The 27,544-nt window shown below is 40.4% G+C and overlaps 2 protein-coding genes across 2 annotated transcripts; both read left to right on the forward strand.

The window, feature by feature from the left end:
* Positions 1–22,188: 22,188 nt before the first annotated feature.
* LOC147622299 (low temperature-induced protein lt101.2) lies at positions 22,189–22,754 on the forward strand. The gene is made up of 2 exons (XM_086823705.1): positions 22,189–22,405; positions 22,518–22,754. Exons 1-2 carry the CDS (start codon positions 22,325–22,327, stop codon positions 22,599–22,601), a joined length of 165 nt encoding a protein of 54 aa, XP_086679831.1. The 5' UTR covers positions 22,189–22,324; the 3' UTR covers positions 22,602–22,754.
* Positions 22,755–25,681: 2,927 nt separating this feature from the next.
* Positions 25,682–26,130, forward strand: LOC147622300 (low temperature-induced protein lt101.2-like). Its single transcript, XM_086823706.1, has 2 exons — positions 25,682–25,852; positions 25,950–26,130. Exons 1-2 carry the CDS (start codon positions 25,772–25,774, stop codon positions 26,031–26,033), a joined length of 165 nt encoding a protein of 54 aa, XP_086679832.1. The 5' UTR covers positions 25,682–25,771; the 3' UTR covers positions 26,034–26,130.
* The last annotated feature ends 1,414 nt before the right edge of the window (positions 26,131–27,544 follow it).

Genomic DNA, 27,544 nt, shown 5'->3' on the forward strand with positions numbered 1-27,544 from the left:
TGGCTAGAATGAGATAGAACAACACACACGCCCTACATGCCACCACTTGTAGAGGGGGGGCTCGAACCCATAACCTTGGGACTCATGAAATACCAGTTCTGTCCATCCACATTTTTTTCTTTCTACAATGCCATTGTTATCAAATAAATATTTTACATGGAATATTCACCTCTAAATAATTGAGGCAATTCGATGTGAACATTTGCGAGTGAATGTAGTAGAATATTCTTTCAAAATTAATTAATTTAAAAACATTTGAGGCAAGATTATATATATATATATATATATATTTGCATGGACGTCCAAAGTTAATTTTGTCAGGAAGAAGAAGGTAAAGAGAAAGGTCATATGAGCTGGACTCCACCAAACTGGCACGCCTATAAGGTCTGTGTGTGCCGTCTACGTGCTCGTCGATTGAAACAGGACCCTCCCTCCTCCACCTTCTGTCTACACTTCTCCAATTAGCCAGTACTAGATCTTCAAATTTATCATTCATTTGAGCTCCTTTCAAGCAGATCTCTGTCCCTGTGCAGCTTCTTTGCTTGAGATCTGGCACCTGTAATGTTTTATATATTTCCTCCCCCTTTTTTTTGCACTTTAGACGTTTGATTATTTAAAACCACTTTTTCTCACATGTTCCTTCATTTCCCTACTAGTACACCTTTTTTTTCCTCACACTGTCATGGACCGTTGAAGAGGAGAAAGGTAGTTTTGAGTCAACAAAGAAAGGTAGTTTTGAGCCAACTAGTTATGATGAACGATACATTTCAAATGAAAATGTCATGAATAGTATGTTTGTTTTTTAATGTGAAGAAAAGGTGAAAAGTGTGTGGTTTATTTCAAAGGTGAAAAGTGTGTGGTTTAATGTGAAGAAAAGGTGAAAAGTGTGTGATTTATTTCAAAGCCCTTTGGCGACCAATACATGGCGTATCATATAACACCACAATGGATAGTTGGTCTTGTCAAGCTTATCTTCAGTGGTGGTGAGCATCCCAAATGCATCACTACCTATCATTTTACGTGCAAATAACTAATCTTTCACACATGATATAAGTATCCTAACTATCTGCAGGTATTGTTAACGTCCGTTGAATGTAACCGAAATCGTTTGCTAGTAGATTACTGATGTGACGATGGAAACTTGCAAAGTGTATCAAAATTTACAAAGTGTAGAGTGTGAAAATGATACTTAACAAGAATGCATAAATCAATGATAATGTTGACAATGCTATTAAAGTCATTGAAGATGAACTTGAAGATGTAATGTTGAAGACGACGGCCTTGTCTACACATACCAAATACTACTGTTATTGTGTAGAAAACCCAAAATCAAACAAAAATAGTTTGAACTTTCTTGAGATGGTTGCAAAATCTTATAACATGCGAATAAGCTCTGAAATGCATTTGAAATGAAAAAAATATCATCAACATAGTTAATAGCACACTATATGGTATACTTTTTTCGCCTAAGAGGATAGCTCAACTTGAGACAATCAAAAGAGGAGTGTATTTTTTTGGTGATCATTTTTGAGCGAGCATTTTTTTGTGTTTAAGCGAGCAGTTTCTCTCTATACACTTATTGTCTACTCTTCTCCCTCTACTGTGACACCTACGAGAGATGTTGAGCACTACACACCGTGGGCCACTATCATTGTTGCAACTCATTTACAAAGACACCGTATTATGATCTAAAACTTTCATTACATTCTAAATCAAATCTTACAAGACCACAGCATTACACTACGGATACTTGAACACACGCAACAATATATGAAAGCATGTGTGTATATGATCTTTATTTCCATGGGTCATTATCATTGCAACTCATTTAGACAACACCATATTATAATTTAAAACTTGCATTGTATTCCAAATCTTATTTATAAGTCAGCATTATAGGGTAAACTTTGGCCAAGATGTTAAACACACGATTGTCATTGCTACTTCCGTTATATTTCAAATAAAAATAGCAATACTGTAGCATACTATGACAAACACCTGCAACTTTGTTTTTTGGGACTCAACTATCATCTTTGCCTTCTTCGTCTACCTTAAAATTACAATGAACGTGGTAACTTCAGCTTGAAGAGGAGCCTCCTTTATCTCTTCAATGATGTCAAAAGCTTTCCATATCCCAATGGTTGTTGTGCTGTTTTCACCTCTAGCATTTTCTTGCTAGCAAGGTCTACCGCTTTCTGTGTTGTGAGCTTCTTGTAGAGTTCTTGCACTTCAGATATTGTTGTCCATGCTTTCATAAAGGCATCCGATCTAGGTTCCTTTTCTTTGAGGTGCTAGAAAGATTGAAGAACAAGGCTCAAGATGCTTGAAAATGTAGTAATATTAGAGGGATTGCTGGATGAAGCCATACTAAAAGAGTTTACAAGATTCCATTGCAATGTGAAGATATAAGGGGAGGATAGGGTAGGATGTGCGCCTAGAAGAAAAGTATTGGAACATGGCAATCTCCACTATATTTATAACTTCTCAGAAATAAAAATTACTATTTTAAGCATAAAATTACTATTTTAAGCAGAAATTACTGTTTTAAACATAAAAATGTACAACAATAATGTCTAAAACAATATATTTCTTTCATTACGAGCTAGTGAAATATATCAGTATACGAACGCCGCACGAGCGCTGGTAGAAGAAGAAAGGTGGTATGGGGTAGGGAGCTCTACCAAGTGGTGCAAGTGTGGGTGGAAATAGCAGCCTCGCAAGTTCAGGCCGTGGTGCCCATATGAGGGCATTGTAAAAGAATCCATGGGGGATATATGTGGCATGACATGTCGGTATTGGGTCTCCATTGTAAAGAGAATGCAGGGGAGAGAGAGAGCTTGAGTTTCTTGGCAAGCAAACACACACACACACACACACACACACAAAAGAGAGTGCAAGACACAAGAGAGAGATGGATGGCTGAATTTTTTTCTATCTTCTTCTCTTTTCTATATTCATATAACTAAAAGATAAGAGTCTATACATAAAGAAAAAGTACTCTCCTATAGTAGCATATAAAATGGTCGATCCATTGTGTGAACTCGACTATGTGAGCTAGCGTTATGACTATGACATAACTCTAGTACTCCAAAGTGGTTGTCACACAGCTTGTCATCCATTGGTAGCATATCAACCATAATTGCACCAACCGTGTCAGTGGCATAAGTGTGGAAGCTATCACCCATGCGGGTCATCAATGTCTGGCATCAATGTCTGGCGTAGCACTAGTTGAGCTCGATATCTAAGCACTCTCCCTCAAGCTCAACTCCACAAACTACACCCCAAGTAGGCTCCTAAACCTATGGAGCTTCTCTGTGCCCACCCAATGCCTTCGTGAAGATGTCAACCACCTGATCCTATGTTGACATATACCATATCTACATCACCTGCTACTAGAACCTTCTTTGTCACAAAGTGATAGTGCACCTCAATATGCTTCGTTCTAGCATGGTATACTGGGTTACTGGCCAACTGTATGCTACTCATGTTGTCACAATAAATGATAATTGCCCTATCCCCATGGATTCACCCATATCACCACAAGTAGCTTCTGAAACTAAGCTACCCCCCCACAAGCTGCCATAGTAGCACCTCTGTACTCCACCTCTGTACTCAACAAGGCAACTGTTGGCTACTTCTTAATTCTAGTGTGGAAGCTATCACTCAGGCGGGTCATCAATGTCTGGCGTAGCACTAGTTGAGCTCGATATCTAAGCACTCCCCCTCGAGCTCAACTCCACACACTACACCCCAACACACTACACCCCAAGTAGGCTCCTAAACATATGGAGCTTCTCTGTGCCCACCCAATGCCTTCGTGAAGATGTCAACCACCTGATCCTATGTTGACATATACCGTACCTACATCACCTGTACTAGAACCTTCTCTGTCTCACAAAGTGATAGTTCACCTCAATATGCTTTGTTCTAGCATGGTATACTGGGTTACTGGCCAACTGTATGCTACTCATGGTCATAATAAATGACAATTGCCCTATCTCCATGGATTCACCCATATCACCATAAGTAGCTTCTGAAACTAAGCTACCCCATAAGCTGCCATAGTAGCACCTCTGTATTTTACCTCTGTACTTAACAAGGCAACTGTTGGCTACTTCTTAATTCTCCAACTCACAGCAGTACTCCCAAATGAGAACATAAAACCACTGGTAGATGTCATGTCTGCAACACTACCATCCCAATCAGCATCTGTGTACCCATGTAGCTGTATCTCTATACCAGCCTCATAGAAAAGTCCATAATCAACTGTGGCCTTTATGTACTTGAGAATCCGTCTAGCCGCATCTAAGTGTGGCTTCCTAGGAGCCTGCAGCATAAACTAACTCACAAGTCCAACAACATAGCTCAGTAATGGTCATGTAGATCAAGCTACCCACTATTTGCCTGTATGTAGTGAAGCTCACATGTATCTGTGGGGAAAGCTTTGTGTTCTGCTCAGTGGCACTGAAATAGGCTTGCAGTTTGTCACCATACTTGCAAAACATGTCATGAGGTGATCTCACCACCTCTATGCCTAAGAAATACCGCAACTCATCCAAATCCTTCATCTCAAACTTTTGCTTCAAAAGCCTCTTGACATTATGTCAACATCACTATCACCAGTGATAATGAAGTCATCCACATAGATGACTAATAGCATGATTCCTCTATCTGTATTTTTCACATAAAGTGAAAATCTACATTCGATATCTGAAATCCGATGGTAATAAGATACTTCCCAATCTTATTTGACCATGCTTTGAGTGCCTGCTTCAAGCCATACAAGGCTTTGCATAACTTGCACACAAAATTTAGGTGTGTATCACTCTCATAACCTGGTGGCTACATCGTGTATACTTCTTCTTGCAAATCACCATGCAAGAAGGTATTCTTTACATCCATCTGATGTAAAGACCAACCCTTTGCTATTGCAACCATAACAATGACAGCTCTCAGGTTGCTATTCTTGCAACCGAGCTGAATGTCTCTTCATGTAGTCAATGCCATAAGTCTACACATAGCCTTTGGCAACCAATCTTACCTTATACCTGCTCACTGAACCATCAATGTTATGCTTGACTTTATACATCCAATTTCCTTCTTTTCCTTAGGCAAAGGTACTAACTCCTATGTTGCATTTGTATCCAATGCTGCCATCTCCTCATTGGCATCTTCCCATTTCTTATTTCCAAGTGCCTGCTCAAAACAAGTGGCTCTAATTCTTGTATTGATTTAACCATGTAAGCATAATGATGGGTTGTATATCCATCATATCTTAACCTGTCACAACAGGGTACCTAACCCTCATAGACCTGCGTACACCTCCATCACTGCCAGGTGTCCTCAAAACAACCCTCGTTCTCCTTACACCAGGAGTAACCACAAACGGAATGCCAAGATCCTCATCAAGGCTCTACTCAGAGCTGCTAGAGTCACCATCCACATATGAGTGCCTACTGACATATCAGGCACAAAAGATTGATCTACCTTTTCCTTCCCTTTGCGTGATACTTGTCTATCTACATCTGTCCTCAACCTGCCTGACCATGGGCTAACATTGGATCCACTGCTAGAGGGCTCTCCAGGTCCACTAAGCACTTGCGATTTTACTACTCTACATGTGGTGCAGCATCATCACTTCTTACATCTACATCTTCTGTTGCCTTCATTGCTGGTGCATACGAGCTGCTCATCTCGTCAAAGACATCTCTGCTTACTCGCATATAACGAGTGGTAGGGTTATAACATCTATAACCTTTTTTCTTCATAGCATAACTAATAAAGATGTATTTCTTTGCCTTTGGATCCAACTTCGTTCTTACTTCATCAAGAACATGCACATATGCAATACACCCAAACACTTTCAAGTGAGACGCATCCGGTCTTATGCCTGTAAACTTCTTTTCAGGTGTCATGCCATGAACAGCTGCAGTGAGTGACCTATTCATAATGTACACAGTAGTTGCTACTACTTCTGCCCAAAAATAATATGGCATATTCTTTTCAACCATCAAGGCACGTGCCACGTATACAATGCGCATGTTTTTTCTCTCTGCAACACCATTCTATTGTAGAGTGTACCTGTATGTAAACTGTCTCTTAATTCCTTGCTATCTTAGGAAATCGCTGAACTCATTGGAGAAATATTCTCCCCCACCATTTGATCTCAGGCACTTTATTTGCATGCCTTTTTCCTTCTCGACTAAGGCTTTAAATCTCTAGAAGTGAAAAAACACCTCACTTTTCTCCTTCATAAAGTAAACCCACACTTTCCTAGTGTGGTCATCAATGAATGTAACATAATACCTGCAACCTACAATTGTTGCAGTCTTGGCCAACCCCCATACTTCTGAATGTATGACATCTAATGGCCTTGCACTGACATGCTTTTCATGTGGGAAAGCATGTTTGGCCTACTTACCAAGTTGGCATGCTTCACATAATGTATGCATATCATCAACCTTTTCATGTGGGAAAGCATGTTTGGCCTACTTACCAAGTTGGCATGCTTCACATAATTTATGCATATCATCAACCTTAAAATTTGGCAAACTTGTAAAATAATATTTTGGGCCTGCATAGATTTCAGTCACGCTGTATATTCACATGATCAATGCACTTGTGCCATATGTCAATATCTACAAATGACACTTGTTCCATACGCAAACATGGCTGCCTTTGCTTAAGGCATGTTCACACCCAAAGTAAACATCCTACCATTTCTATTACACTTTGTTTGCAACCAAGCGACACAAATTTTTGAAGTCTTCCACAAAACATCCTCGAGGATTAAACCTCACTCAGACCCTGCTCAACCATCTGTCCACAACAGAAACCATGCTCTTTGTAATGTTTGGAAAATGAAGTACATTTGCCAAGCACTTCATTTTGCCATCCTGCATAGACAATGGCACTTTACCAACATGCACAATGGGATGCGCAATATCATGACCAGTTTCTTTATAACTTGGTTTTTTCATTTTTTGCATGTCTTTAAATCACTCACCCATGACTGGTCATATGGTTAGAGGTGCCAAAATCCACATACCATGTATCTTGAGATCCTAACACATCTCCTGTTGTTGTGGAGCTGAGCATGCGTTGCATTATAAACAACTGCTCACTTATGTCATCACCTCCGTGTTTACTAGATGATGCATAGTTGCCTTGTTGTAATTTTTCACTTTTAATATCATTCTGCTTTTTATAGATCCTTTGCCATGTGCCTTGGTTTGCCACAATAATAGCACTCTATGCTATTTGCATTCTTATTTCTTTGCCAACTACCTCAGCCTCTTTGGCTCCCCCTGCCTCTAGACTGGCCTCTTCCACCTATGTATGATTGATATTGTGTTGTGAATCATTGGACTGTTGTTGTCCAGAATTCTGATTTTTTTGTCGACCACCACTTTGGCCTCGACCACGACATCTACCTTTGCCTCTACCTGAATTAGAGTAGAAGGCATGTTCTGATGTGTTCTTGCTTTGTGAAGAAGAGTCCTCACCTAGAGACTCTTCTTCTATGATCAGCATAGACACCAAGTCCCGAAAGTTAGGAATATTCTCTCTAATTGCAATAGAGGTCTTTTAATGGCTTGTACTCTTTGCCAAAAAATTCAAACATACACTCACCAAATCACCATCTTCCACCGATACATTGATAGACCCAAGGGATTCAACAATGCCCTTGATCTTTAAAGCATACTCATTGATAGACATGCTTTTCTTTTCCATAGTATGCAGCTCTTGCTTTAGATGTAGTTTCCTTGCCTTTGTATTAGTTTGGAACATCTCCACTAGATTCTACCACGTAACTACTAGAGTGTTACATCCTATATGTCTCCTATCACATCGTGTCTGTGACACTAATTGAAAGCCAATACATGGCTTTCCTTGCACCCTGGTTCTAATCCTTGAACGCCTTTATGTTTCCTAGAGTGGCATTCTCTTCAAAAAACAACTACGAAGGTTCCTCATTGGCTAAAATACCTTGCAGTGAGAACGGAGACCAAAACACGGTCGAAACATAATTTTGGTCGCAAAACTTTAGTACAAAGTACCATGTACCACACAGGCACCTCTAAGCTTGTGAAGCCAGCTCCTTGATTAGAGGTGTGTAGCTCCCGGAGCTACCAAGGGGTGCTGTACATTCCTAAACCAAGAAGTGAATGAGATGATGATGCTCTTACCCATGTACCGCTTCCTTCCTTGCTTTTTCTTGCTTCTTGCTTGCCTCCTTAGATCTCACATGAATCGGAGCTCTGATACCATAAAGAGAATGCGGGGAGAGAGAGAGAGAGAGAGAGAGAGAGAGAGAGAGCTTGAGTTTCTTGGCAAGCAAACACACACACACACACACACACACACACACACACACAAGAGAGTGCAAGACACAAGAGAGAGATGGATGGTTGAATTTTCTTCTATCTTCTTCTCTTCTCTGTATCCATATAACTAAAAGATAAGAGTCCATACATAAAGGGAAAGTACTCTCCTACAATAACATTCAAAATGGTTAGTCTATAGTGTGAACCTGACTATATGAGCTGGTGTTATAACTATGCCATAACTCTAGTACTCCAAAGTAGCTGTCATATAGCCTGTCATCCACATTGGCGGCATATCAACCATAATCGCACCAACCGTGCTAATGGCATAAGTGCGAAGCTATCACACCCAAGCGGGTCATCAAGGTCTGCCGTAGCACTAGTTGAGCTTGATATCTCAACACCTTGGAACACCAGGTGGCCATGACAAGGCACTTGATTGTGTTGGGCTCATGGGTATTGGGAACGAGTGGAGGATATGGATGTGGAGAGGATATGGCTGAGGAACATGTGGAGATGGTGCCCCCACGTCCATGGCAAGGTTTCCTCTTATGGTTTCAGCTCCAAGAAGTTATCGTCATCCACCTTGAAACCTGAACAATCTGCAGCTACCTCACCTCCCTGCGTGTCATACTTTGGACGATTGGACGTACTCTCACTGGGGTGTGTGAAAATGGTGATAAACAAAACACTGACCTACGTGCACACACTAGTAAGTATGCTAGGGAGGGAAATCATTGAGCTTCACTTTAATAAAAACCAGTCACTACTGCACTCACCTCTTCTTGGCCATCTTCTAACATGAAATACATGTATCGTGGGGGAAGCCATGTAGAGTGCACACCATAGTGCCTTTGGCATGTAGGAACTCTGCAGAAGCAAGCACATAAGCCGACTCCACAAGTACCTTCCTAAAAACATTCCATCAAGGAACCACAACATCGTTCTTAAAGAGACAGAGATTTGTTGGAAAATCAGCCCACACCAAGTGTAGGCCTTCAAGGCTATCAAAGGCATCCATGCTTCCCCACCTCGTTAGAGATCCCATGAATCGTTGTAATACTGCAAGATTCTTGAAAAACAACAAATCATATAAGTGGACTGCAAACATAATGACGATGAGTGGAGAGAGTCACTAGCCCGGGTTAGAGATCATACCTGTGTTTTCGCTTTCCCAAAAGTGAGAGACAGAGGTGATCAATGTTGGAGCTCAAAACTAAGTGCAAGGGGTCCACCACACTGGGATGGTTGTCTTTATTTAGACAACACCAAATACATGTTATTAATGTTTGATCAATAAATGAACTAATGAATGTACAAACATGTTAAGTTCACTTCGTAGATCCCAAGAGAGCTGCCTTGTCTTCTTTTAAACTCCCCCACCCCTACCCTTTGCTCTCACCATGCGAGGTCACCTGCTGCTCATTGCCCTGTGCGTCATGGGACTACTGCTCATTGCCATGATCATCATCCTTGGACTAGCTATCCTCAGAACCCTCATCAATGTCATCCCCTTTCCACTCTAGCCATGACCTTTTTTGGGTGTTGGTGTCACGGTTGTGGATGATGGAGGCTCCTCGTTTGCTGATTTCTTACCCTTTTTCTTCTGGGGGGCTGATTGCTGCTTAGTGCCAGGCTTCTTACCCTTCTTCACTACTACATTCAACCAACATAGGAACTTTAAATTCCCATAAGATATGCTTCATAGTTCATGTAAATGATCTACCGTACACAATGAAATGTACTTTGAAATTGCTCTACCTCCTCTGGAGGAAACTCCTCCTCTGGGTATTCTAGCCAAACCACATGCATAGTATCCATGTGTCCTTGCCCCAAATCTTGTCGATCCACTCATCGAGGTACAATCCTATCTCCTCTATCTTAGACTGTAACCATACGTCTAAAGGGTGCTCGAGAATATATACCCGAATCACAGACACTACTTCTCTACCACCTAATACAGAAACATTAAAATTATCTAAGAAACCAAGATAATAAGAATAACAGCTTCTCCACCATGTAAGGTGAAATTTTAAAAAAAAATAGTATTGTAGCATGCTACTACATTCCTATACAAGAGGCATCGTACTATGTACGGCAGGTGTGGTTGCTGGTCAGGATCCAAGGTGGCATGCATTTGCCCTTTCCACCTTACGAACGTCTTCTCATAGTGAGTCTTCTTGTAAGATTTGAGGGCATCCGTGATACCTACCCCAGAGTCCAATGTGGCTCTCTCATACATGCCAGCTACTACAGCGGGTGAGCCCGTCTCCAACTTTACGTACAACTATAGTGGGTACTCGGTCAATTAGAACCAATACACATGACGAAGGATCCACATGAAGAACGCTTTGTCGAATGATAGAATCTAGGCATCCCTTATAGCGAACTCGCCACCCCCGCCAATATGTCAAGGAGCCTATATTTCCTGCATTGTGAACAAGCGTTATGTTTCTACCTACATTTAAAAAAATTTAATGCGTTAAGAGAGTTAGAGATCTTACTCTCCATTTAGAATATGTGCTCGAGCAATCCCTACTAGTTTGGGAGTAGTGAATTCGCTAGCCTTTTTACCCCAGCCCTGGTACGAGATCACTTTTAAAAAAAATCTTTTCCATATTCAGAGTTGGCAATTTGTACCAGCTCATGTCCCCTCTTAGTAAATAGTGTCTTCATCTCCTTCAAGGCATCTCTATAGTTCTTGTCCAACATTTCTACATTCAAAAGGTATTCTCTAGTCCCTAGCCTAGGAAGCCACTGATCTTGTCTTAGTACGTGGCATCAAACTCTGACTGCAATGCTTTTATGTTTAAGAAACATATTTCGAAATCAAAAAATGGATTTACTGAGGTTTGAGAACGAGGCACACACATACCTTGAAAACTAATTGTGAGAGGAGTGCCATGGGAAGCTTCAACCATTTTGACCTATTAGGTCCTTAATGAGTAATAGCTTTCTTGGCCCATGCATGATCAGTGTCATTGAACTTTGACAACAAGGATTGTGGGATCGGCAAGACCCACATGCTGCATCATAAATGTATCATGTGCCGTTGTGTTCGGCACATGAATGGTAGTGACCCTCGAAATTTTACATGTATACTAAACAAGGTAAATGATGACATATACAATGTTTGTTCATTTGATACACAAAAAAACAATGTACAATCCACTTACTTGTTCATCATGCATAGCACCAACAAGAACTCTACTACCTGCTCCTCCTCAAGGAATCGGACCACTTTGCAAATCAGCTTGGGTATCTTCTCTCTTCAACTCAATTGGTTTTTTCCCATTCTTGCCATGATTTGAGTCAATGGTTGCCATCCCAAACAACAAACATCTTCCCAAACCATGTGTTGCCATCCTTCCGTCTCCTCTAGTATTGTGTCAAACTCAGCTGATATTGATAGGTCATGTTGACTGACTGCACTTCGATGGTTGAATGAAAAGGGCTCTTTGCCAGGAAATCCCTTAGAGACAATGAAAGCCGCCATTGTCGATTGGTATGTGCTCTCCTCCATGCTTTTGATTAACCCTCGATGGAATCCTCGTTCGTACAGATTGCCGAGTTTGCAAGGAGGCGACAAAGTGGCACTCTAGGAAGGCAATTAAGATTATTGACCAAGTGGTCCTCCACCCAATTCGTGGAGATGTGTCAATCAACCACTTGGCCAAAACTCTCTTTTACGGACTCTTCTTCAACAATCGTGGCACTACTACTAGCCACACGATTATCGGCGGGAATTAAGGAACTAGCCCCCAAAGTCAACTGCAATCGAGAGGTGTTCGTTACCTTGCTTGATGTGGCCACTTGTGAAATGCCCATGTCTTGCAAGACTAAGATCTCATCTTGATTTTCGATGAATCTCTTCGATTGCAAATGAGTATGGGGAGTCATTTTGGCTTGAAAGATGTCACCTTGAAAGATGCCACATCGAGAGTTGACGAAATCTGGGGTGCCTTTTTTCGCATCGCGAGTGTTGAAACAATGAGCTGGCGGCGTGATAATTTTTTCAACAAGGTCAAAGGGGCGGCGCGAGGGCACGTTGAGGGTAGAGAGGAGATTTGGGGCCTAAGGGCACGTTGAGGGAGAAGAGAGGGTGCATTTAAGATTGAGGGGGGGTGAGGGCATGTTAAGGAAGGAGAGGGGGCGCAAGGGCGCGTTAAGGGAGGAGAGAGGGTGCATTCAGGAGAGAGGGGGGGTGAGAGGGCACATTTGGGGAGGAGAGGGGGGCGCGAGGGCGCGTTCAATAATAATTATTTTAAAATAGTCGAATAAAAAATGACCAACTTATTTAAGGGTGTTAATCACCATTCATTACTTGTGTACTTGGTACCTGTTGTGTCATTCTTTCTTGTTCTTGTGTACTTATTTTTTGTTCCTCTTTACAATGAGCTGTACAATCGCATTCCCATCTTCTAAGAAGAATCTAAGTTTCAATAATGGACGAATTCTCGTGATGAGTGCAAAGTTTTTACAAGAACAAGTAGCTCCCCACTCATTCTATGGATTGCAAGCCATAGTAAATATTGGGTCCCGATAGTTGCATGTCCCTCTCGAGGCAACCTCTAATCATGAGGGGGAGGATTTCTATATACTTGAGGACTCTCTTTTAGCTAATTATTCTGCAATAGTTGATGCTTCATTGAACTCAAACCCACAACCGATAGCCATCTTAAACAGCCTGCCCAGAGGACTTCCATCTTAGACTAATGTGATAGATTTATGCAGTCTCTTTCAAGATAACAACAAAATCGATGCATGAGGCTCATCCATTGTTGCAAGAGGAGATGGTAAGAGAATTCTGGAATACCTTTGGAGCATGAAGAAGGGAAACACATTAACAAAGATTTTATTGAATATCAAAGAGGTTATCAAGGACGTGGAGATTCCTAGGAAATATAATGGTGATATTGTATTTGAGTTCCCACAAACCATGGGAACACGTTTAGGAATGGACTCCATGGAGCATAAGTATGATCCCCACTAGTGGTCAAAGCTATAAACCTATAACATTGCCTTCCCTGGATTATGTCGGAGAAGCCATTGCCTAGGTAGTTTGAAGTGTGTGAATGAACTTTGCGCGGTTTAAAGAACCACAAGGTGTCAAATACATCACATTTTTTTGGAAGCATGCTAAAGGCACCGACCACCACTAGAGAGGAGTGTAGCAATGTGTCTGAAAAGCTCCTTTGCCATTACTGCTCAATGCCAGCGACGTGCATTACTACATGAAATTGCTACATCTATTATGTGATGCCCTCCGATGAGATGATTAGATTTTCCATCAACATAATATACGGGTAGGCACATCAAAGGCACTAGTGTCCAAGGTGCTAGGGAATGTTGGGGTAAGGAAGGTACAAATGTGTGTGGCCAAAGAAATCGTAATGGCAACACTAGTGCAAGAAGGTGGTTCCTCACATTTCATTGGGGAACAAGAGTTCATCATCATTACAGAGGAGATGGGACCACTGGGTGGAAGATAGCTAGTACGCTAATCTGGTTGGGCAATTATGTTTCTGTAAAAGAGTTATTAAAATCTAGATAAGTAAAGTGTGAAATTTAAACAATTTGTTTTTTAGGTTTTAGAGGTTAGTCTCACTGTAGCTCGGCGAGGGCCCTCAAAGGAGATCTTTGGCTTGAATAAAGTTGAAGTGAGAGTGCACTTACTTCTTCCACGGAAGCAAGTTCTCGGGTCAAGGGTCCTCAGGTGAGAAGTGCTATGTTTTCAAGATGTCCACCATTGGACCCGCTTCAGGATTGGATTTGGTGAATCGAATGCAACAGACCGCGACTCTGGCGACCTAGAACATGTGTGGATATAGTTCAACCACACCCAACGAACATCAGATTAGGTGACCATGGCTTGTCACATGTATGATCCAAGGTAGCATATTACCAATGTAGAATATTAAGGTAGTTAGATCTGGTCAATTGTGTTACCTCATAAATGACTAGAGTTTTCACGCAACATGTAGGATCTTAACGATTGCAACATGTGAAATGAAAAAGGAGGATATGGAGGCCCAATGTCTGTTATGGGAATGCATTAATGAAGTGATGGCAAACTAGGGTTGTGAAATGGTAGATTTCATTCGTTTTTCATGTGGCAGACAAGGCTCAAGTTAATTGGAATACAATTCGACATGTGTTTAATGGTGGAAAAAATAACGTCCTTATAGATAGGGAGAGGTCTTGCCTATTTCATTGGGAGCAGAGCATGGTTTCCCACATAACAAAGTATGTGTGTGTTATGTCTCAAGGAGAGCACAAAGCAATGTGCAAGAAGTAGTGCATGGCTCCTACCACCACAGTGAAGCTGCATCAGTGGAGGCTCGATTAATACGTCAATGGTGGTGCAATGGAGGATCAATTGACATGTCAATGGTGGCGCAATGGTCAATGGTAGAGTGCACCTCTCCCATTGCTATAAATATAGAGGTAAGCTCCAAAGCACTTTGTTGATCACCATTACCACCAAGCCTTGTTAGTAAAGCACACCACCCTAAACCCTCCTTCATTTTGTTTGTGATGGCCTCATCAAATATTAACATTGAAGTTATTGCTGCGCATATCCAGAGGGAGGCCACCAATGTGGAGGTCAAGCAGAAGACCATAGATGGTATACAAGCATGGAAAGGTCTCACATCCTTTCCACTTCCTAGTAATGATAATGCTATTTCTCAAGTGAAGGCCAAAGTGGTGGGCTTAATTGCGATATGGCGAGCCCATGGTTTTATTAAGTGATGAATCGTGTGAGCATGTCTTGCTAGAGGAAGTCTGGAAGGGTACAAACACTGTTCTCTTATTTTGTGCCTACACCTCGGAGGACAAGCAAGGCCCATAGTAGTAAAGACGATGGTTTTCACATTTTTGTATTTGGAAGTTGTACTTGAATGAACTTGGTTTTATTTTTAGTTTGAAGCAATAACCTCGATATAGAGAATGTGATGTTGTCATGTTTTTCTATTTTCATTCCCTTTAGCTCTCTCTCGCTCTCTCCCTCTCAACAAATAATTATGTTGTATTACTCTCTTCAATTGTCTTTTCCCCTCTCTCTCTTCATGGAGGGGAGGGTATCTTTTTGGAATTTGCTCGCCCGATTCCCAAAAACGATCGCTAGAAAATGTTAGCCAAAAAAAATCCCCCTCAAAAGAGCAACTCGAGGAGAAGATAACAAGGGGGTGAGATCCAAGAGAACCTACTCTAACACCAATTATTGGAGTGGAGATCAATGTAGCAACATAAACATAGATGCAGCAAGCAAGGAGAGATAGATGCAAGCACAACACTCAAAGTAGATTGATGAGAATGAGTGAAGTACAAGTAAAGTGACATGCCTCAGAGAAAAAACCTCTTAAAGAGGGAAAAGTGTCCCAAGCCATTATTGGCCTACGTCCATACATCACTACTATATAAATGCTACAAACTTGTTAAGTGCCTTCACTCTTTAAACACCTCCTTCAAAACCACCTCCAATGACGAGATCTTCTTCTTTAAAAAAAATAATAGTGCTCTTCTTACACTATCGTTCACAAAAATCAGCCACAACACTTGCAAGCTAGCTCTGATACTAGTGTTAAAACTAACTTGATGAAGCCTTAATTGACTTATTTTATTACCCTTAGATCTAAGCCCTTTTTCATACAATGTCAAATTGTTAATTATGCTAGGCGTCTTGTCTATATATACACTTTTATAAAATCCAAACATGCTTTTCCTAAAAAACAATAAAGCATGCTTTTCATAAAAAACCATAAACCTAAGGCTTTAAGCCTTGTTCACATACTCTATGCCTACTTGAGCTTGTATTCTTCAATATGGCTCACATGCATGAGCCTTATCTTTCTATGTGAGTGTGCTACACTCATTGTATGGAGTGAGAGTCTTTGATATGTGTAGTTTAGTGATATGTGATGGGACATATGGCTTATATACATGAGCCTTATCTTTCTATGTAAGTGTGTTTCACTCATTGTAAAGGAGTGAGAGAGTCTTGGAGAGAATGTAAGATTTATTGAGTGCCACATCTTGTGTTCATGGTGCTTATCTCTCTCCCTCCTTCCTCCAATTTTTGGCTCTCTTTGTGAGCTCATGGTTATGAGATTTCATTCTACCTTATCTATCTGAGTGTGCCTGCATCCTTGTTTTTAGTTTTGTGACACTTTTAAGATGAAATTCATTTAATATAGTTAATGATATTGGCAGCTTATAAATGTAATAGATGCAAGTAGACGTAATAAACATGTTTACTCAAGTGATCTCATACATTCTTTTATCACTAACTTCCCTAGGTAAATCCATATATGAGAAAGTGCTAAGTTTCCTGAGTCATAGAGGTGCTTGCTTCTTGTAAATGTAACACTTGTAAGTAGACCTCATAAAAATGTGCACTCAAGTTATTGTACTCAAGTGATCTCATACATTCTTTTATCACTAACTTCCCTAGGTAAATCCATATGTGATAAAGTGCTAAGTTCCCGTGAGTATGCAAAATGGAGGCCCAATCAATACTTGGAGTGACAACAAGGGTATAGGTTGATCACCATCCTAGCATCTCAAGAAAGGAGAATCTCACCATGAAAGCTTGAGCCATAGGCATTAAGGTAATTGTACTATGATAAAAGAGTCAAAAGGTACCTCTACAACTATGAGCAATTATCTTATATACTTTAGCCTATTTCACACTCACTTATTATGCTCATTTCCATAAGCCTAGGCCAAAAGCCCCACATATGAACATGTCCATGAGCCCATGTCCTCCACCACATTACAAACCATACTCCTCGAAACATTCTTCTACTTCATTGGTATGAGGATGTCCACTATATGCATGTAGATGTACCATGTTAGAAAACTGTCCAAGAGAGCATAACCATGCTTAAGAGCTTCAAAATCTCATGTGATGCTCCCCGAACAACCACCAAAACATAGCACCATATAGTATACACTTCCCATGAAGTGCATATGTCAATAACATCCCAATTGAGCATCATATTGGCCTCCAAACAGTGAATCACAGGAAATTGCAGCACACATATTCACTGTTACATGGCTCAATTTTTCCCATCGGATGCATTCAATGAGTTCTCATATCCTTCACCATGCCATCCTCATTCATAGGAGGTATCTCATCCAAGACTTGCACTTCCAGTCCAATATATGCCTTCAAATGAGATACATGAAACACATTATGAATCTTCGTAGTGGATGGAAGTAGAAATCGATAGGCCACTTCATCAACCCTTCTCACCACCTTCTATGGACCATAGAAAGGGTGTGCAAGCTTTGTGTTAGTGTTGCCCTTAAGAGAATCATAGCATGTCTTGGGAATCCTCAAGAATACATAATCCCCCTCCTTGAATTCCAATGGTCTTCAATGTGCATCTTCATAATGCTTCATCTTCCCTTGAGACTTCTTGATATTATCTTTGCATGTTTGTAAGAGAGCTTGCATTCTTTCCACTTCATTCTTTGCATTGGGATTCACATTGTCATTCTTGAATGCTACAATTGGAACATGCACCTTATACCTATACACAGCCTCAAAAGGTGACATTCCAATGCTCACATGGTAAGTGCTATTGTAGGCAAACTTGGATAAGTGTAACCAATCATCCCATGCATGTTGCGCCTCATAGCAACAATGCCTCAAGTAAGTCTTAAGATATTTATTTACCCTCTTAGTTTAACCATTGGTCTTCGGGTGATAGGCTGTACTTGGAGCCAATTGAGTACCCATACTCTCAAATAATGTACGCCAAAATGTGACCGTAAACTTGACATCTTGGTCACTTACTATATGTTGCGGTATGCCATGCATCCAAAACACATAATCCATGAATTGACATACAACCATAGATGTCAAATATCTCACTTTTGTAGGCACAAAGTGGTAGCTTTTGTTAACCGATCAACCACACTACATAAATGATATTCCACCCCTTCTTGGTGGTAGGAAGACTCGTGATAAAATCCATTGCTATACGAGTCAATTTACCCTCTGGAATGGGTAAAGTCTGAAGCAAACCATCGGGCTTTTGTGTGGATCCTTATTGAGTTGACAAGGCATACATTTGGCAAAATACTCCTTCACATCACTCCAAAGGCCTTTCCTATGATTGCTCTTTTTGATGGCATTATAGGTTTTAAACAACCCCAAATGTCCCACCATGGGAGAATCAAGCATCTCGTCCAACACCTTCTTTTTGAAAGGTACAAGATACACCTTCTCCTTGAAGTAAAGGAGTCTATTTTGCAACCAAAAATGAGGTAACTCTTCACAAATGTCAAGTTGTAATTTCTGCATCATTTGTGAAGTCTCCTCATCCAATATATACTCCTCTTGGATGTCTTTAATCCAATCTTTATATACTTCTATGATGGCAAACAACATACGCCACATTCTTGAGAGTGAATCAGCCACCACATTATCCTTCCCCTTCGTATAAGTGAATTCAAAATCATAATTTTGAAGGGTTGCCAACCTTCGCTTGAGTGAGAGATTTGGTTGCAAGAGGAAGTACTTGAGAACTTTATGGTCACTTCTCACATAAAACTTGCTTCCATAGTAATAAGGATGACATTTCTTGATCACATGTAATATAGCCCTCATCTCTTGATCATAGACAGGCGTATCCTTCTCTTTGTCATCAATTTTACGGCTCTCAAATGTAATTACCCATGGTTTTGATATAACACCGCACCAACACCGCTTCCACAAGCATCTGCTCTAATAGTGAAAGGCTTGGTGAAATCCGGGCACACCAAAATTGGGGTAGAAGTAAGCATTCTCTATGTGACCAAGGTACTCAACTTCACTTACCAGGAATGTACATTTACTCTCCTTTGTTGCATACAATTAGCTGGCTTTAAGTGCATCAAAAACCTTGCGAACATGAACCAAATGCTTCTCTTTACTCTTGCTATACACCAAGATGTCATCGAAGAAGACCAAAACAAACTTGAAGAGGTATGGTTGAAGCATTTTATTCATTAAGGCTTGAAAAGTGGCTGGTGCATTGCATAATCCAAATAGCATCACCATATAATGATACGATTCCCAAGATGTCATCCAAATAATCCAAATGCTTCTCTTTACTCTTGCTATACACCAAGATGTCATCGAAGAAGACCAAAACAAACTTGAAGAGGTATGGTTGAAGCATTTTATTCATTAAGGCTTGAAAAGTGGCTGGTGCATTGCATAATCCAAATAGCATCACCATATAATGATACGATTCCCTTTCGGTTCTAAATACTATCTTAATCTCATCACTAGCCTTCATCCTTATTTGATGGTAGCCAGACCTCAAGTCAATCTTTGTAAAGAACTTGGCACCCTTTAACTCATCCAATAGATCATCAATCCTTGGGATAGGATACCTATTTTTTTATTGTGATCTTATTCACAATCCTATAATCAATGTCTGAAAGGTACCATCCTTCTTCTTCGCCAACAACATCGGTGATGCAAATGGTGATTGACTTGGTTCCACCCATCCCATATCCATAAGGTTGGTTCCATGCAAGTATCCTCCAAAGTACACATAAGTACGCCATCATAATCATCTTATGAACAATGTTTAGTGCCGCCGGGGTCGAAAGGAAACTCACTATCCGGCTCATAATCATGGTCACTCTCCTCAAAGTCATGACAATCATCAAAGACTTCCACCTCTTTCTCACTTATTATACCCATGCCCCCATAAGCCTAGGCCAAAAGCCCCACATATTAACATGTCCATGAGCCCATGACCTCCGCCAGGTGCTTTGCCTTTTATAGCATAAAATAAATAAAATGATTTCATACAATTTTTATTGTAAGGGGTCATGCTCTACCAAGGTTTTTCATTTTAATAAAGCTAAGATACAAGTCAACATTGTCTAAAACCACTACACTAGGGTGTAGACATGGGAAACATTCTTCAAGGAATGTAAAACTGAAAGAAAATGTTATTATGTAAAAGAATATGGAACTTGATAATGTAACACTTAGACAATTTTGTTATGTGGAAGAGTATGGAATAGGTTGTGATTCAACTTTTCATGTGAAAATGATTATACACTTATTTTTTCATGGCTGGTTTATAGTAGTGGGTGGTTTAATGATAAAAAGTGCAAGCAAACAATTGCTAGGAACATTATATGTTTTTGAGAGAATATGTGTTCTTTTTGAATGTCCAAAGATTAAGCAAATATAATTGTTTGGTTAGGTTAACTAGCTGCTCTTATTTTCTTGAGACTATGTGTAGACACCCAAGAGACTCTCTCTCTCTCAACAACATCGATGTAGAGCTGTCTCTCCCCCCCTCCTAATGCGCGCGCGCGCGCACACACACACACACACAAGTGCACTATGTTTTTTGTCTTTAGTGTGCAAATCTTTCTCTCTCTGATAATGGGCATGTGTGTGGAATGAATAAGAATAATGCATCCAACCTAGTTGTTATATGTAAATTCTTCAAAAATAATAATAAATAATAACATGATGAGCTACTCACTCCAAAGCTTAGAAAAATGAAGGATAGTTTTGTCTTACATTTCATGTGTCCTTCTTGAGAATTGAGTCAGCAATGTAAAGCCTCTAGCAATTTTTTGTATATAAGGAGAGGTTTTTCCTAGTAGTCTTTCTTTACCTTCACATTATTACTTGCATGTTGCTCTTCACTTTTACTTCAGCCACAATTTCGTGGTCTTGGTAGGGATTTCAAGGTTTCTTAGCCTTCCCTTAAAAGTTCTCAACATTGGTGAAAGTGCACCTGACATTGATGAAAGTGCACTGCACATGGCAATGCCACTCACAAGATGAGTTGTGATTATATGATTGCACTCAATAGTGACATTGTTAGTAGCCTTGTCTATGTGACTATGTGTCATGTAACTAGTATGGCCCTCTAATGTCTTGTTCTTATCTATGTGACTATGTGTCATGTAACTAGTATGGCCCTCTAATGTCTTGTTCTTATCTATGTGGATTATGTGTCATGTACCCATTATGGCCCTCTAATGTTTGGATGTACTCCATGTGTGAAAGGACAAATAGGTGCCCCATATGCATAAGCCATCTTTTTTAGCTTTAGGAACACTTAGAAATACAACTGGTAGTATTGTCTAACTGTGTGGATGCACTACATAGTGTGTAGGGACCCTTGCACATCGCAAACACTAGCCAATATTATTGCCTATCCCATTGTGATGTGAGCATACCTCAATGGGCCAACATAAGGTCATGAAGTGTAGGGTCATTTCACAATCCCATGTTGCGGGAGAAGCATTGCTAGTAGGTGCTCCACAAAATCAATTATATTTGCTATACCTCATACCGATGCTGGCTCCATGGCGCGGTTTGATAAAAACTTGTCGTTTCTCATAGTGTTTGTGCAATTGCTCACGAAATACCAATAGATAGACAGTGTCCAGCCAATGAAGATACAACCTAACAATAAGGTGTTGAAGTCTCATGCAGGAGGTGTTGGGTTCAAAACCTGCTAGCTGTGGTGGGGTGGCACGGAAGCACACAGGCACAAAAGACCCCCCCCCAAAAAAAGAGAGATAGATAATGTCCATGCACCTTGTTTTTGCTACAATGCCATTCTTTAGTTCCGTAAATGAAACCTCTTGTTGAAGCAAGGATTTTTTATTTTTTTAAATTGTTATTTTTTTTATTTTTTTTAATTTTAAATTTTAAATTTTAATTTTAATTTTAATTTTTTGCATGGACGTCCAAGGTTAGTTTTGTAATGGGATATACCACAAGGTAAAGAATGCAAATCTGGAAAGGTCAGATGAGCTGGACTCCACCGAAGCTGCTGGCACGCCTAGCTTTCACCGATAACGTGATGTACATCCGCCTAACACGAAGTCTTGTTTGAGCCGGCTTTTAGCAAGGAGGCACCCCCCCCCTCTCTCTCTCTCTCTCTCTCTCTCTCTCACACACACTCTCTCTCTCTCTCTCTCTCTCTCTCACACACACACACACACACGCAGAGATGGGTTCTGCCACATTCGTGGAGGTGATATTGGCAATACTGTTGCCCCCCTTGGGAGTCTTCTTGCGGTACGGGTGTGCGGTAAGCGATTCCCCTAGCGCCACACACACACACACACACACACACACACACACACATTCGTCTCTTCTATTTGTGGCTTTAAAACCCCTTGGTCCCGTGTGTGCCTGTGCAGGTTGAATTCTGGATATGCCTCATCTTGACCTTCCTGGGCTACCTCCCCGGCATCATCTACGCCATCTACGTGCTCGTCGGTTGAAACAGAACCCTTATCTACACTTCTCCAATAAGCCATCTCTAGGTCATCATACATTGCAGAGCTTCTTTCGAACAGACCTGTAATGTTTTATTTATTTTTTCCCCTTTTCTGCACTGTAGATGTTTGATTTTTTTTAAAACCCTCTTTTTCTCACATGCCCTTCATTTCTCTAGTACAATTTTTGTTTTGTTTTGCACAGCTTTTTTTTTTAAAACATTCGTGTAATGTCTAAGCATTAAATGCAGTGTTTCAGAAGCATTAAATGCAGTGTTTCAGAAGCATTAAATGTAATGTCTAAGCATTAAATGCAGTGTTTCAGAAGCATTTTTTCCTGAACCTTACATCGGAAAGACGCTCTCGAAAATGAGCAGGTTTTAGGTTAAAGCTAACCTTTTTTTTTTCCCTTGGTTCACGAACTACCACCTTATGATGAACGATACATTTCAAATGCAGATGTCGTGTATAGTATGCCTGTTTTTTAACGAAGAAAAGGTGAAAGGTGAGGTTTATTTCAAGTGCTCGCTCCAATAATTGTCTATTCCTAGAGGATAACGAATATTTTTCAATGAATGGCTAAATGTTTGCCTGCTCATTTTTGTACAAATCAAGGCGATGGCTACAAATATATGTGATGTTGATGAAACGTCCCACTAGAATCAATAATATGTGATGTTGATGTAATGTCCCACTAGAATTAATTATACGTGATGCTGATCTACTATGTCCCACTAGAATTATTGAAATTCTTGTGAGAGAGAGAGAGAGAGAGGGAGAGATTTTGGCATCCTTTGAGCCTTGGGGTAGGCCTCAAAATAGTTCCCGGGTGTTATATATTGTGATATGTTGTACACTATATGAGTTCTTTATGTGGTAGCAAAGAACAACGCTTAAGTACTTTGCCCCATCAAACGGGGTGTTATATTGTGATGTTGTACACTATATGAGTTCTTTATGTGGTAGCAAAGAACAATGCTTAGGTACTTTGCCCCATCAAACATGGTTAGACTCGTGTAGATAGTGCCATCTTATGGCACTATCTAACCTAATTTAACATCAAAACCACCTCGCCTTGATAGACACATTCACACGAAGATACCCAATCTCTAGGCAGCACGTTGTGAGCTCGGGGCATAATATCATATCATGCCACAAAGATCAAGACAACCATCTACCCATGCAAGTTAGTCCATGGTGGTCTTGGCGCTCATTCCACCAATCACATGGTGCGAACCACTTAGCAACTACCTAATTTTGATGGGTACCAGCTATTTTCACAATACAAGGAGGCCTCGCATCATGAAGAACTTATATATTTCCTATACCTTTTATACTACCTTGACAAGATTCTTACTCTCAGCACTACCCAAAGCTTCTCACCAAAATATACCTTGTATCTGGGTGTAGATCGGTCTGAAACCATACCACTTAACCTCGCATGCCAACTTGATGGCGTATCCTAGGCCATCCAAACCTTTCCACCCCGGCAGGGACTTCACCAACCCACTTGGATGACACAAGGATGTGGTCACCATTAGGAAGGGAGGTATGTTAACTACTTCATAGGTTAACACGTTTTCACTCGCTTCATAGGTATGTAGGGTGCTTTGCCATCTTACATGCCCGAATGGGAACTTATTTTGTAAGATGGACTTGAAACATATAAAGTGGACTTATCTACACATTACTTTCTTAAGACTAGTAATAGAATTCGGATAATTTTTAAGTTTGGTCGATCTAGTGCGAAAACTAGTCGCTTGTATAAATCATTTTTGATAATAAGCAATACACAATCATTCCCTCACAATAGAATTCTTATGAGCTCCTCTTCTTCTCCTCTTATGAGCAATACACAATCATTTCCTTACAATAGAATTCTTATGAGCTTCTCTTCTTCTCTACTCTTGCTTGCTTGTATACTATTGAATCTCACTTGCTTTTGATGGATGCATGCCAGGTTTGTTTGTAGATTTCCCTTACATTAACTCCCTCTTCTTTCCTTGCCTTTTGTGAGAGCGAACAAGTGCGAGGTGAATCTCTCTTTACCTCCATTTAGGAATAAAGAGTTTCTTTCACCCCATCAACAAGGAGTATTCTAGTGTGACAATGGAGTGAGGACATGACGGATGAGCTAGTGCACCCACAACATCGGGAAGTTGCAATTGCGGCTCTAAGGCAAGGCCCAATGACACATGATTCGGCAAGGCTAAGTTAAGCTCTTGACTTGAATGTTGGGCTTTCACATTACCAAAAAGACATATAATTTACCAAATTCTCACTATATATACCATGATTATTTTTACTACATTAGTGTTTGATATTTCAACCGGTCCTAGGATGGACCAAGGAACAATCCAACATCTCCATTTTCTTCTCAATATCGAGATGCCAACATGGATGCTGAAGCAACAAGTATATGGTCTCCTTGGAAAGGCATTTTAAAACATTTTCAGCTTTAATGACATAGCTTTCTACTATAAATCGCACATAAGTTATAGTTTTCACACATCAATATTATTTTTAATAGCCTGTAAGAACACATCATAAGCCTAATCCTAAACCATTCACAATGGTTGTCCCTCTATCTTCTTACATGGATTGATTAATAGTGCGATTATATAATAGCTGTATCTTCATTAAACAACATGAAAATCTTAATCTTAAAAAAATATCTCCTTTGCTAAAATATGAGAACACGATCCAGTTGCTAGTTTCTGCAAACAAGCTTAATCAGCTCCTCATAGTTGACCCAAATATATTATATAAGCCGACATGATGTGGTTCCTTATTACAAGGCAAAGGTTAGAGCAAGAGATTTTAAGATCGTTACGACAACATGAGATTTTAAGACATTATGGTCCAACGGCTCGTTACATTCCATGCGAAACAACTCACAATTGACACAAATTTAGTCATTGGCAATAGTAATTTTGCACCTAGGCACCTTGTTTGTGAGCTTAAACCATATGAGTTGCCACTCCAATCCACATGGACACAAAGTTACAAAATATTAAGAAAGGAGACTGGGCATAGGTTAATTATGGCCGGTTTCAGATGTGATAGAAAAAGCTTATTTCGAGCACTGTTTACGAGCCCTGTTTTTATCAGAAGGCTTTCAAGTAGCTCTCTCACACAAAGCCTTGCTTGAGGCAGCTTTTCATAAGCAAGAAGAGATGGGTTCTGCGTTGTTTGTGGAGGTGATATTGTCAATTCTGTTGCCCCCCTTGGGAGTCTTCTTGCGGTTCGGGTGTGCGGTAAGCGATCCCCCCCAAACACACACACACACACACACACACATCCCACGTGTTCGCCTCTCTTAATTGTGGCTTGGTCCCGTGTGTGCTTGTGCAGGTTGAATTCTGGATATGCCTCATCTTGACCTTCCTGGGCTACCTCCCCGGCATCATCTACGCCATCTACGTGCTCGTGGGCTGAAAAGGCCTGCCTGTACACGACCCTTTGAATGCATATCAGGTGCCAGATCTCAAGTAAAGAAACTAGGATTTTGAGACTCTAATCATGCCTTATTTGAGCTCTGCAGCGTTTAGTTTTCTAAACGACTTGTTCACCCACACATGCCCTTCACCAGTGCTCTCTTTTTGCACCTTTAAAAAAAAAAAAAAGAGAATTAGGTCTGTGCTTAAGCATTATGATGAACGGTACATTTCAAATGCCATGCCATGCCATGCCATGAAGAGTATGTGATATTTCTGAATGAGAAAGGTGAAAAGGTATAAGCGTGTTCGCACAACCCTTTGACTTGAGAGCTGCTTTTAAAGAACAATGAACCTTGCGAGCTTCATCATTTTTGCCCAAATGGAGGGAATGATTACATTACAATAGTGTATGAGTTGATGTGATGCCCTAGGAAAAGCGTGTGTGTGTGTGAGTGAGTGAGTGAGTGAGAGAGAGAGAGAGAGAGAGAGAGAGAGAGAAAGGAGAGAGAGGACATGTTATTCATAAAAGAGAAGGGAATTTTAACAGTCCTAGTAATCAATGCCATATGTTTAGCGAAGTTATTGCTAGGTGTACAAAGTTTTCTAAACTTGTTTTAGTGATTGAAAGTTCACAAAAGAATTGTATTTGAGAGCATAGAAGAATCAAGTGTATGTATGATCAGTTATCATGCCGAAGCAAAGAACCATTCTTAGGTACTTTGCCATCAAGCATAGGCTAGCATGACCCAAGCCATGCAGGAAACCATGACCCTAATCTCACCTCCAAGCTCACAAACATGGAGAAGAAGAAGATAAAGAGTGTTTCTCCCAAAAGGATGAAACCCTAGCATGACCCTAAATCTCACCTCCAAGCTCACAAACATGGAGAAGAAGAAGATAAAGAGTGTTTCTCCCAAAAGGATGAAACCGTAGCATGACCCTAAATCTCACCTCCAAGCTCACAAACATGGAGAAGAAGAAGATAAAGAGTGTTTCTCCCAAAAGGATGAAACCCTAGCATGGCATACTTTGTTTAACCACCCAGTTATATAAAGAGTGTTTCTCCCAAAAGGATGAAACCCTAGCATGACATTTTTTGTTTAACCAGCCAATCATATAAATACAAATGACTTGGGCAACCAATGTGTACCTTACCGACTACACACTACACTCACTCATCCTTGTGTAGTGAATATTGTTGGGAAACCGGTGTGTACCTTACCGACTACACACTATACTCACTTATCCTTGTGTCTAGCTAATATCCTTGTGCTACACATCATTGTGTTTTTAGGCCTACAGTTGTCACCCAAGTGTCCCATCAATTATGGGCAAGCGTTCACACTTATTATCTAAGATGTGATGTATTGCCATATGCCACCAATGGGTCACATACTTTGTAGCGTTTGTCGAGAGGGGTTGTAGCATTCTCTTTTTCCCTTTTAGGAAAAGTCAAACCTAGGATAATGCTATCCTTTCAAGTTACATTTGACAAGGGATATTCTTTGC

Source organism: Cibotium barometz, chromosome 29 (genome assembly GCF_041138505.1).
Source record: "Cibotium barometz isolate CiBa-2024 chromosome 29, ASM4113850v1, whole genome shotgun sequence".
NCBI lineage: Eukaryota > Viridiplantae > Streptophyta > Polypodiopsida > Cyatheales > Cibotiaceae > Cibotium > Cibotium barometz.

What these genes read in the sequence shown, in the direction of transcription:
- LOC147622299 (XM_086823705.1), top strand. Translation starts at nt 22,325, where the DNA reads ATGGGTTCTGCCACATTCGTGGAGGTGATATTGGCAATACTGTTGCCC. An exon ending in TCTTGCGGTACGGGTGTGCG is followed by an intron (nt 22,406 to 22,517) that starts GTAAGCGATTCC and finishes GTGCCTGTGCAG; the next exon opens with GTTGAATTCTGGATATGCCT.
- LOC147622300 (XM_086823706.1), top strand. Translation starts at nt 25,772, where the DNA reads ATGGGTTCTGCGTTGTTTGTGGAGGTGATATTGTCAATTCTGTTGCCC. An exon ending in TCTTGCGGTTCGGGTGTGCG is followed by an intron (nt 25,853 to 25,949) that starts GTAAGCGATCCC and finishes GTGCTTGTGCAG; the next exon opens with GTTGAATTCTGGATATGCCT.